At 43.7% G+C, this 12,474-nt stretch overlaps 1 protein-coding gene across 2 annotated transcripts in view; it reads left to right on the top strand.

Annotated features, from left to right (window-relative positions):
• Positions 1-12,253, top strand: part of dscaml1 (Down syndrome cell adhesion molecule like 1) — a 104,870-nt gene extending 92,617 nt beyond the window's left edge. The window contains exons 23-35 of one of the 2 annotated variants that reach the window (XM_019887705.1): positions 609-726; positions 809-972; positions 1,078-1,176; positions 1,936-2,124; positions 4,058-4,186; positions 4,268-4,426; positions 4,532-4,687; positions 5,757-5,787; positions 5,906-6,024; positions 6,151-6,225; positions 6,508-6,702; positions 7,337-7,645; positions 8,384-12,253. In XM_019887705.1, coding sequence (XP_019743264.1) covers positions 609-726; positions 809-972; positions 1,078-1,176; positions 1,936-2,124; positions 4,058-4,186; positions 4,268-4,426; positions 4,532-4,687; positions 5,757-5,787; positions 5,906-6,024; positions 6,151-6,225; positions 6,508-6,702; positions 7,337-7,645; positions 8,384-8,955 — 2,315 coding nt within the window. In that variant the 3' untranslated portion in view covers positions 8,956-12,253. Of the gene's footprint in view, positions 1-608; positions 727-808; positions 973-1,077; positions 1,177-1,935; positions 2,125-4,057; positions 4,187-4,267; positions 4,427-4,531; positions 4,688-5,756; positions 5,788-5,905; positions 6,025-6,150; positions 6,304-6,507; positions 6,703-7,336; positions 7,646-8,383 lie in introns of both variants that reach the window. The other variant, XM_019887704.1, reaches the window with a different exon arrangement.
• Positions 12,254-12,474: the final 221 nt, after the last annotated feature.

Raw genomic sequence — 12,474 nt, 5'->3', positions numbered from 1 at the left:
CACACACACACACACACACACACACACACACACACACACACACACACACACACACACACACACACATATTTCCCTGCACAGCTGTGACCGGAGGGTGTTTTAAAAATCCAATTAATTGTTTTCTACAATTATTCAGCGGGTCAGATGGAAGCTGTTAGCTGTTGTTCTATTTATGAATGAAATACAATCCACCACACGTATGAGTGGAGCACAAAATCTGTGGGCCTGCACCTCAACCAAATTCACCAAAATTACGTTACACAACCTGTGCCGCAACTTCAACCTGTTCTGAGCTGTTCGAAAGTATATAGAGGGCTCCGTCCTTTTCCTATACACGAATAGACCTCGTGTATGGCTTGTTTATGACAGCCCTCCAATATGGCCGCTGGTAGTGCATTGTGGGTAATTGCTAAAAGGACGGAGCCCTCTATTCTACTTTCAGTCACCAAATTGTCAGGTGTGCAGGGGGCGTGTGATAAAATACATCCTCGGTCCGCCGGAATGTCCAACACAACCATGCCTGCCCCTGCATGAAAATCAAGATATGCCAGTATGTATGAAATTGGAGCCCAAAGAGTCTTCATGTCTTCTTTTCCATATTCAATCAGCCCCTGCTAAGATCCTATCATTTGGGGGTACGGTGACCACTCCATGGATGAAAGAGGTACGGCTGCCTTGCAACTCCGTAGGCGAACCAACACCAACCATAAAATGGACCAAAGACAGGTGAGAAAAAACACAGAATTGAGTCATTGGTGCCTTTCAATTCAAACAGTGGTATAAAATGTGTTGTGTTTGTCTCGGGTAGTGAGAACACAGCCATCCCGGTGTCTCTGGATGGACAACGTCTGATCATGGCTAATGGCACACTGGTGCTGCGCACTGTCAAAGCTGAAGATTCTGGCTACTACACTTGCACGGCCACCAACACGCTGGGCTTTGACACCATCATCGTCAATCTTTTAGTGCAAGGTGGCAAACTGACAGCATCGGCTGCTGTTTATTTTTGGTGGAGGGAGCAGTTGAACGCCAAACTTTATGGATATGCTGTATTCGTTGTGTATGTCTTCTGTTCAGTTCCCCCAGATCAGCCTCGGCTCACTGTGTCCACTACCTCCACTTCCTCCATCACTCTGGCCTGGATACCAGGAGATAACGGTGGAAGCTCTATTCGAGGTATGAATATATGGTCTTTTTCTTCATCTAATATCAAATTTGATCAAATTTGTTGGAAAATTGTGTTAATAGCTTGACCATAAGGTTGATAGAGCGAGATTTTACTGAAAAACCTCTTTTTATCAATGTACTGTAAAGGAAACATATTGGATTTTGTTCATTTGAGCAGACATACTTAAGTGATTGTCTAGTAAGTGTGTATACTTTACTCCAATTAATAGATCAACAAATTAACCCAATGCACTAGACTAAAGAATACAGTATGAAAAATAAAAGTAAACATTGTGTTTTATTGTTTTTGTTCCTGATTGTAAAGTGTCCTTGGGTGTCTTGAAAGGCGCTTATAAATAAAATGTATTATTATTATTATTATTATTATTATTATAAACAAGTACAAAAAGTGTTGATGGTAGACATACACATAAATATTAACCAGAGAGGTCGGAAGAGGTTTTCTCTTCTATGCAGCTGATTTCATGTTATGTATTTAAAAACATAAATAAATAAACATTCCTTACCCTTATTAGCAAAGATTCTCTGAGTAGTATCCCACTCTTGAGGTTTTAAAGTAACCTCGGAAAATTAGGCCGTCCTTCAAACTGAGCTTTGTTTGGGGTCAACAGACTAATACTGCCACCTAGTGGAAGGTAGACGTACCCGTGTTTATCACTTGACGAAATGAAAGCCAAGGATGCTCAGTTAGTTTGGAAGTGATGAATGTAATGGATGGATGCGAGACTTTGTGTGCTCCGTGCGCAGGTTTTGTGCTGCAGTACTCTGTGGACAACACAGAGGAGTGGAAAGATGTGTTCATCAGCTCCACCGAGCGCTCCTTTAAATTGGACAACCTACGCTGCGGCACCTGGTACAAAGTCAAGCTGGCGGCGAAGAACAGCGTTGGAGCGGGACGCATCAGCGAAATCATTGAGGCCAAGACCCATGGCCGAGGTGAGACACGCCTCAAAGAACAGCGAAAAAAATGATTAAACTGTGTACTAGTCAGCCATTCTTTCTAGTTATGACCAATAGAGAAGCTCTGTCAAAAAAACAAAAAATCACATTTCATCTTGATAGACTGAAACTAGAAAACTGCCATCTGCGGGATACAGTACCTCAAATAAATTTGAGTGAACATCACTATAAAGCAGGGGTCCCCAACTACCGGTCCGCGGGGCGTTTGGTACTGGGCCGCACAATAAGAACTTCCATTAATTCCGTTGTATTTATTTTGGAATACGAAATATATTTTATTTTGAAAAATTACCCGATTCTCCGTTACATCCGTCTGTGTCACTCTTGACGCACGTCAAACCACGCTACTCCGTCACGTGACTCATTATGCTAAAAACAAAACGCCGGAGCTTGCTAAATGAGTAAAATAAACCACTGGGGATTGCAAATGACGGCGGCCTTAAAAGTACGTTCGAGACAACAACTCTGCCGGTGTTCTGGATTGAAGTTATGGCTGAATACTCTGAGATCGCCACAATAGCATTGTTGCTATTTCCGACATGCTACCTGTGTGAGGCGGGGGTTTTGGGCAGCAACGGCGACTAAAACAAAATTACAAGAAGACTCGACATAAAGCACACACTTCAGGTGTCAGTGTCTCCTATTACCCCGAGATGGGACCGCCCGGTTGCAGAAAATCAAGCTCGGGGCTCGCACTGATTCAGCATTGTGGTGAGTTGACATTTTCATGCACTTTGAATTTGCGTTGTATCGTATTTTGAAGGCATTAAACATTACCATGGCGATCAGAGTGTTGCGGCCAGATTAGACGCTCCTCGTGTTTATTATTATCTCTCGAAAACACCACAGTGTTCATGCAGCTCTTAGCATATTATTTTGTAGTATTTATCCGCCACACCTTAAATGCCGGTCCATGAAAATATTGTCTGACATAAACCGGTCCGTGGAGCAAAAAAGATTGGGGACCCCTGCTATAAAGTGTTTAGGTGTCCTTCTCAGGCATCATTACAATTAGTGAAACTCCAAGGTCTTATTATAAATGGCCAAACTTTTGCACACATATCAGTAGAAATTTACTTCATTCTATGCATTTTTTCCCATTGGATGTAAGTGAGTTGCGAACACTGCTGTATGTAATAAGTGATGAAAATGAAATCAAATTATTTATTCAACATGGTTGTCCTCAAGAAGTCATTTTATTTCACTAAAATGTATCTTTTGTTTTCACGGTCATCTTTAACATTTTGCATGTGTCCTTGAAATTGCTGTTCACCCTGTCATGAAAGGGTAACTGCCCTTTAAGGAACACTCTGAAGTTTTTAAATGGCACTGCGACCAGCATTTTTGTCTTTCATCAGTGGAAGCTAAAACAGTAGCATATATGTAGCTGGATGACACATGTCCCCTGTGTCATTGTGAAATATCACTCGAGACAGCAAAAAAACTTTTGGATGTTCCAAAAGTATTGTTTGTGTTAAATAGGCACACACCGTCAACTTGCTAACGGAAACATGTTCGCCAAAAATGTCCACCTTGTCAGCACACTTGTTTGGTAGAATTTTGTGAAAATGTCATAGTGAACACTTTAAAGACTGCAAGTTAAAGTGTTTAGTAAGTTAACAACTCTAATTGAAGTAGATAACTTCTCCATATTAATTCACAGTTCTGTTGCCTTTATTTTTGCGTAATCCTAACATATAAAACCAAAATACTTATCCATCCATCTATCGATCGATCCATTTTCAACACCGCTTATCCCAAACAGGGTTGCGAGAAAGTGCTGGAGCCTATCCCAGCTGACTGGCAAAATTAATGTTGAGACGAAAATATGGCAATGAGATGTCTTTCAAAATCGTTCAGCACTACTACCCAGAATCTGTAAATAACTGTGATCTATGGTGATTTCCAGAACCCCAGTTCAACAAGGACCAACCCGTTTTCACTCACATTAACTCCAGTCACGCCCGCCTCAATCTGCAAGGCTGGGCCAGCGGGGGCTGTCCGATTGGTGCTGTGACACTCGAATTTCGTCCAAAAGGTGAGCCATTTCCATTCTTGGGGGCAAAAAAAAAAAAAAAAATCTAACGGTGAATGCCTTAATGTGGCCGCATCGCTCCAGGTACGTGGGCATGGCAGAATGTGCGCACCAATGCCACCAAAGAAGTGTTCCTGGCTGAGCTGCGAGAGGCCACCTGGTACGAGCTGAAGATGAAAGCCTGTAACAGTGCTGGCTGTGGCAACCAGAGCTCCCAGTTTGCAACACTGGATTACGACGGCAGTGAGTTGATGGCCTGCGTCATTGATGTCACTTGAACATCATACTGTCCGATTTGATCGTCATCCCTGCTTTTTACATTTAAAACATTTTTTTTTTTCCCCTCAGGCACAATTCCCCCCATCAAGTCCCCCTTGGAAAAGAATGACGACGTCAAGAAACTGTTTTCTATCGGCTGTCCAGTGATCCTGGTCACTCTTGGCGTGGCGCTCCTCTTCATTGTCCGCAAGAAACGTAAAGAAAAGAGGCTGAAGCGACTGCGAGGTGAGAAGAGAAGTAAACTAGTAGGACGTGCGAGTGTGATGAGTTGGCAATAAGAACAAAACAGCCTGAAGCGGGAGCTGACTTCAAACAGATTTTGGAATGTAGTTTTACCTCTGCCAAGGAGGTTTTTTTGTTTTATTCGTTTTGTGTTGTTTGTTACAGCTTCCTGTGTAGTTTTTTTAATTCTACTACCTTCCCATTTTAAGACACTCCTCCTCCCACATGAACTCTCAATGTCAACATTCTCTAGAGGGGTGAAACTTCAAATCTAATCGGTTTGCAATGCGTGTGGTGACAGAGAGGCTAAAATCAAGGTTAACCCCCATAAAATACAAATTCTACATTTAGCAAATTCAATTTTATGCAAAAAGCCCCTTTGAACATCTCCAGAAGCTTCTTGGCCATTTGTTTGTTGTAACTCCCTCAATATTATCTTACCTTTCTTTCTTCACCTCTAAATCTGGTAATTAAACGAGTCAAATTAGGAATTGGCCCATCATAGGCAACTTTATTTAGGTCATTTTTTTATTGTATTGAAACTCCTCATTTGAATAACTGGACTGAAAGTACCAGAAGTGAGTTTTTAGTACAGAATTAGCAAATATGTTCAATGTAGCCACATAACACTTCCACACTAAACCCATTACAGTGAGTCAAAAAAAAAGCACTATAAACAAATTACATCAATGAAATAATTTGGGGAACAGGACTGTGCCAAGATACATAGAAAAATAAATAAGTGAACTTAGTTTTTGTCTTCCCATTGCCTGCAGAGGACCTGCATGATGACGATCCAATGGACTGTGTGACATGTGGAATTCTTTTTTTTTTTTTTTTCCGAGACAGGTTCATGTGGCAAAGTTATGGCTAAAGTGTGAATTTGTTGTTGTTGTTGTTGTTGTTGAGATAAGACATAAACATGATAACATTTTTAAAGGACTTGTGCTGCCACATTTCGAAGTAAAGTTTCATTTTAGCAAGCTTTTGTTTTGTTTAGTTTTTTTCCCCCCAAAATAAATCCTTTATATGAAAACTGGGGGGAAAAATAATCATGTGTTTTTCTTTCTAGATGCCAAAAGCCTGGCAGAGATGCTGATCAGGTAAGCTATAACTTCGACTCTTGGTCTTCATATCAGCCTCCCAAATGCACACGCAGAACCCGAACGTTTTGGTCCAATCCTAACACTGTGAATGTCTGTCCGTGTGTGTGTGGAGCAGTAAAAACAACCGAAGCTTTGACACCCCGGTGAAGGGGCCGCCTCAGGGCCCGCGCTTGCACATCGACATCCCGAGAGTGCAGCTGCTGATCGAAGACAAAGAGGGCATCAAGCAGATCGGTGAGAGGAAGGCAGAAAGAGCGAGCGAGAGAGACAGAGTGTTGTTGTGCTTGCATCTGTGAGCATGTCGCAGGAATAATAAACACAGGACTCGCTTATCGAAGCCGTTTCCTGCCTCTCGGACAGGCGAGGACAAGGCCACCATACCTGTGACCGACACGGAGTTCAATCAGACTGGGAACCCGCAAAGCTTCTGCGCAGGTGTGTCCGTTCACCACCCTGCTCTCATCCAGAACACTGGTCCTTTGATTGACATGTCAGACATCAGACCAGGAACCAGTAAGTGATCCTTCTCCTCGTTGGGCCTTCTCACCGTCTGAGACAAACTTGAACTAACTGAAGCAGTGAGTGATAATGCAAGTGTCGATATGACCCACATGTCTTCCTGGTTTGCTGAACCCCCACCAGAAGTCTCTTAATTAAGTGTCCCGTTTGGCAAATGTCGGTCCCTGATTTGAAACGTCCTCTACGTTCACTTGCCAGATCCGGTTTCGAGGAAGAGCGTCAAATCCGCCCACAGCATCAGGAACCGCTACTCCAGTCAGTGGACTCTGACCAAGTGTCAGGCTTCCACGCCGGCCCGCGTTCTCGCCTCGGACTGGCGCACGGTCAGCTCGCAACACGGTATCACCGTCACTGAGAGCGACAGCTACAGCGCCAGCCTCTCGCAGGACACAGGTTGGCACACGGGCGACAGTGAACTACCACTACGCGGCACCATTTGTGTCACCTTAACGATTTTGCGCTCTCGAGTGAAATTTCAGTGAAATGCACAATAACCTTTCCAAGTGGAATTAATTTTGCCTTCTCTATGCAGTAAAAATGTGTTTTTTTTTTTTTGTTTTGGGTTTTTTTTTAACCCCTAGTTGTGGATTTTGAGCTGATTATGTTCGCCCAGTATATTGAGTTGAAGTATTTGGGTGGGCTGAAGACCTGAAGCAGGTCGTCATTTAGGACCATTTTGTGTCCCAAATTTGACGACGATGTCATGTAACATTCTCAGAAAAATGCTGGCAAGGGCGGCGCTACAGGGTGGCCAGAGTTGGCTAAGGCCACCCCTTGTCACTCTGTGGCACCTGCATACCAAGGGGAAAATTTTGATATCTGTGATTTGATTTTTACATGGGTGCAGCACTCTTAGACGCCGAATACTCTGACATAAAAACCAAGGACCCCCGACATTTATGCTGGAACAAAAACTGTTGCCACATATGTAGCTGCATCGAATTATTCAAAACGTTCAAAAATATTTCACGAATGCAGCGGCCAGATATTTTTGTGATGCTGTCCTTATCTTGTATCATTTCCACAGATAAGGGTCGTAACAGCATGGTGTCGACGGAGAGCGCCTCGTCCACCTACGAGGAGTTGGCCAGGGCGTACGAGCACGCCAAGCTGGAGGAGCACCTTCAGCACGCCAAATTCGAGATCACCGAGTGCTTCATCTCCGACAGCTCGTCCGACCAGATGACCACAGGCACCAACGACAACGCCGACAGCATGACGTCCATGAGCACGCCATCAGAGCCCGGCATCTGCCGCTTCACCGCCTCGCCGCCCAAGCCCCAGGACTATGATCGCGGCAAGAATGTAGCCGTGCCCATCCCGCACCGCGCCAAGAGTAAGTCTTTTTCTTTAAGAAGTAAAAATAATTACAGTGATGTCTTGGATTGCAAGTGCCTTTCGTTAAAATTTGCATATATTAACACTGCATGGCGGCAGCAAACTCCACTTACTTCACCAGCAAGCAAGTGTAACATAAGCTGTAGTTTGGTCAATGGTGAACAAATTCTTCCAAAAAGAGGTTTCAAGCTGTTTAGTGCGACTACTACGGTAGTAAAAGTTTGCTGTCAAACTAAGACCTGTACAGAAAGACTAAAAATAAAATTGTAGTTTTAAAACAGGAACCTTTTGTAACTTCGGAAGGTCAGCTAGCTTAATGCTATTATTTTTTTAGTGCGATTATTTTTTTTAACAAAACCACAATGTTTGCGAACTGAGTTACCAATATAAATCCCAGAATGAGAAAAAAAAGACAGAGCAAAACTTGTTTTAAATAATGTCATTGTCATTTTACTGTAAGCGGACGGGGAGAAACGGGTGACCGTGACGCATTCCGACAACAACTTTGTGAGAGAGAGAGAGAGAGAGAGAGAGAGAGAGAGAGAGAGAGAGAGAGAGAGAGAGAGAGAGACACACACACACACACACAGAGAGAGAGAGACAGAGAGAGACAGACAGACAGAGAGAGAGTCAGAGTCAACACAGTGTGTCATTGTGTCAACACGCTTCATGACGCCTCATGGACCCATCAGTTTATTTGACTTTTTTCAATTTTTGCTTGACTTGTCCCCTTCAGGTGACTACTGCAACATCCCCCTCTACATGAAGTCAGACCCCTTCTTCCGAAAGCAGTCCGACCATCATGACCCATGCCCAGTGGTCCCCCCGCGCGAAGCCTCCATCCGCGGCCTGGCCCAGCGTACCTACCACACCCAGGGCCGTCATATGACTATGGACTCGACAAAGCAGCAGGCCCTAACCATGGGCCACTCTGGCCTGTCCAACCTGACGTCTTCCGGGGCGTCTGCCGGAGGAGCTTCTGGAGGTGGAGGCATGTCCGCCAGCTCTAGCAGCTCCACCCTTCCCCAGAGGACTGTCACCATGCCGGGCTCCTCGGCCACGGGGGCTCAGAGCGCCGCGGCGGCGGCGGCAGCTACCGCCGCCGCTGCCGCTGGCTCATCATCATCCTCCGGTGGGGCTGTGGGGGCCACAGGAGGCACGCCTGGTGGCGCCTCCTCCTCCTCTTCCTCTAAGATGGGAGGTTCCAGAGACTCTCTTTTGGAGAGCAGCTCGTCAGGCCTAGGCAGACTACAGAAGCAGAGGGATGGGGGCGCCGGGGCCTACTCTAAGTCGTACACACTGGTGTAGCCTGACATTGTGGCGGCTAACTAAAAAGATTAGCGGTCAAATGTGGGGTGAAGAAAACACCAAGCCCCGGCTCCTCACCCGTAGGTGCCTGTGCTATGCCGGGCCGAAGGGGGCTGCTGGGGCTCCCATGAACACTGCAGTATGGAGGAGTTGGGCGGTCTCCACAGCACAGTGGGTTGCCTTTCTTTCGGCCTGTTTGTGTTTCTCCCGCATCTCTTTAAGACACCACTTGTCAAAACGCGTATCATTTATTTGTCGGCTTTGACCCCCGCTCATTGACCCCCCCCCTCCCCCCATCCAACGTATGCACAAAATCCTCTTCATGGGCTGAAGGAGGTGGTTGCTTGAATTTCATGCCGGTTATGTTTTAGGTGCAAAGGAACTCATATCACGGCATTGCACCACAGCGGGATGCTTTTACTGTTATGCATTAGCCACCCGATTTGATGGCGTTTGCGCCATGAAATGTCTTTTGCATACATGTATCCTGGAACCTACAAGAAACCTGCCAGCGAGGGAATACTCATTCCCGGCGATTACTAATCCTTGAAATATAATCTCACATGTGCAGATTCTCAAACCTACGCTGCGCGCGCGCGTGGGTGTATATGTGTAAATATATACGTACATGTGCACGTGTGGCAGGCACACAACAACGGCGGACCTTTTTAAAAGTCAATCTGTATGCTGAAGCGTCCAAACACTAAAACCCACAGTCCATTTCGTATTTAGGGAGCTGCATTTTGAATTTATTTTTTAATGATGATCTTGTTTGCAATTGAAAGAAAGGCAAGGGTTAACAAGTAACGCGTATGGTTCTTCAAGGAGCCACAATCATTCGTCCGTGCTGTGGTTATTTTACAAGGAATCCTTTCGTTCACATCCCCTGACGTCATATCCCATACAGGGTCACTGTGCTTAGCAAATATGTAGAGCAGACAGACAATTGGGCTGTGTTCCCAAATGGCTCCCTTTTTAATCAGCTCACCATTTTGTAGTGCTGTCAAATACGTAGTGAGTATAGATTATCCCGTTAACCGGTGTTTCCCGACCCCTCACTAAGCCAAGATACATAAAACCTCAAGATACGGCATCAAACAAAATTATGACAAAAACGAGTGCTCGAGTTTATTACAAAGCCCAATTCCAAAGAAGTTGGGATGTTGTGTAAAACAGAAAGCAGAACAGAATACAATGCCCTATAGTGAATTGAATACATAACAAAGACAGATATTTCATGTTAAAACTGATCAACTTGATTGTTTTGTTTTTCCGTAATATTTATTTATTTTACATTTGACGCCTGCAACATTTTCCAAAGTAGCAGGGACAGGGGATCTTTACCACTGTGGCGTCACTTTTCCTTTTAACAACACCCAATAAGTCAGTGGGAACTGAGAATGCACAATATTGAGGCTTTGTCGGTGGAATTCTTTCCAATTCTTGCTTGATGTGCAACTTCAGTTGCCCAACTGTCCACGGTCTCTTTTGTTGTGTTTTACGCTTCATATTGTAACACCCATTTCCAATGGGAGACAGGTCTTGACTGCCGGCAGGCCAGTCGAGTGCTAACACTCATTGACTATGAAGCCGCACTGTTTCTAACACGTGCGGAATGTGGTTTGGCATCGTCTTTTCTGAAGTAAGCGCTGACATCCCTGAATAAGATGTTGCTTGGATGTCAGCATAATATTGCTCCAAAACCTCAATGTGTACCTTTCAGCATTAGTGGTATTTTTACAAGTATGCAAGTTACCCATGCCATGGGCACTAACACACCACTACACTATCACAGATCCTCCGTGGCTTTTGAACATTGTGCTGATGTAAATTTCGATGGTCCTTTTCCTCTTTGATCTGGAGGACACAACCATAATTTCGAAAAAAAAAAAATTTGGTGCGGACTCAACAGACCACAACCAGCTTTTCCAAATGGGTGTTTTTTTTAATTATTTTTTTTTTAGCATTCCTCAACTTTACCACTCTTTTGCTCCTGCCCCAGCATTTTTTCATGTGTTACATGCACCAAATCCAAAATAAGATAATCCCCCCCCCCAAAAAAAAAGAAAAACAATCATGTTCATTAGTTTACAATAAATATCTGGTCTTTGTAGTTAGTGTGTTCAATTGAAAGTTGAAAAGGAAGTCATTGTATTTCGTTTTTATTTACAATACATTTTACTCACGTACCAACTTTCTTGGAATTGTGGTTTGTCTGGAACATTTTTCATTTAAAGAATGAATGTATTTGATTACCCCAACTATAAAATGTAACGCTAATAATAATAATACAATTGGCTATAGATAGCATGAACTATGAGCGAATCTCTACTTTTGGCTATGGCCTGAAATAATAAAAGCTCGTCACGACACCTCAACATACTTTCTTGGCACCAAGATGCCACAAGATGGCGCCAAAGCAATACTTCCTGTATTTATGATAAAAGTTTTGGTTTGAGGATAGGTTTCCCTTCTAAATGAGAGAATATGGGGAGGAACATTGTATAGCGATGGGGAAGCGGCGCATGACCGAATGATTCTGAACACAGCCTTGGAATGCTGAGTTAGCGAACACAAAAGAGACGACGCCTCCGTGTATTAGTTTAGCTTTATGCATGGTGCTGTACCTCTTTATCTGACTGACTTTTGAGTTCATCGCAATTTATTCCCCCCAAAGCATCATCCCATAATAAAGAATCAGTTAGGATTAAAATAAAATAAAACATTTTAAAATGGAGTTGCTCCAAATGTTTTGCAATGATCAAACGTAACCAAGATCAGGACTCTCGCAATAGAAAAAGATGTATATGTTTGTTTTTAAAAATATATATATATATCGATATATATATGTACATATATATATTTCTATTCAAATATATAGCAAATATATGACTATTGAGAAAAAAATAGCTATTAAAGCCCCACAAATTGAAAATATATTAGAAAAGATCACATGACAATCGCTCCGAAAGAGAAAAGAAAGAAATGACAAAGATGCGAGTGACTTTAACGGGTAGCACAAGTGTCCCAGCCTCGAGGGGAAAAAAATGGAAGGATGTTGAGGCGCTGCCTTCTGTCTCTCCCCCTTTGCGATTCAGGCTGCACGTGGACGCGGCTTTGGAAGACAAAGCACAGTTCGGTCGTGGTGTGAGATTGTGTTGCGAGGTAGAAAACAAACCGTGTGTGGTGAGCTCAGTGTTGAGAAAGAATGAAAATGTGTGAAAACAAGAGCAGAGCATACGCTGGATGGAAAATGTCTACACATTTGTTCAAATGCCAAGTTTTTTGTGACACCCCCTTTCATTCAATTGCACTGGTTACAGGTAACCTGGCAAGACCCAATTACAACAATGAATGCCTGACAAGACGAGAGTGAGTACATGTGAGTGGGGGGCATGATTGATGACCATGATACCTCCCCCCAGCCCCTCAATTCTTTTTGTTTTACCCCTTTTACCATTCAGGTGCAAATTCGGAATATGATAATAAATGGTGGCGTATCGACCTCACAGTGCAGAG

This window comes from Hippocampus comes, unplaced genomic scaffold (genome assembly GCF_001891065.2).
Source record: "Hippocampus comes isolate QL1 unplaced genomic scaffold, H_comes_QL1_v1.1 scaffold6, whole genome shotgun sequence".
In the NCBI taxonomy this organism is placed as follows: Eukaryota; Metazoa; Chordata; class Actinopteri; order Syngnathiformes; family Syngnathidae; genus Hippocampus; species Hippocampus comes.
This window is presented reverse-complemented; position numbering and strand designations above follow the sequence as displayed.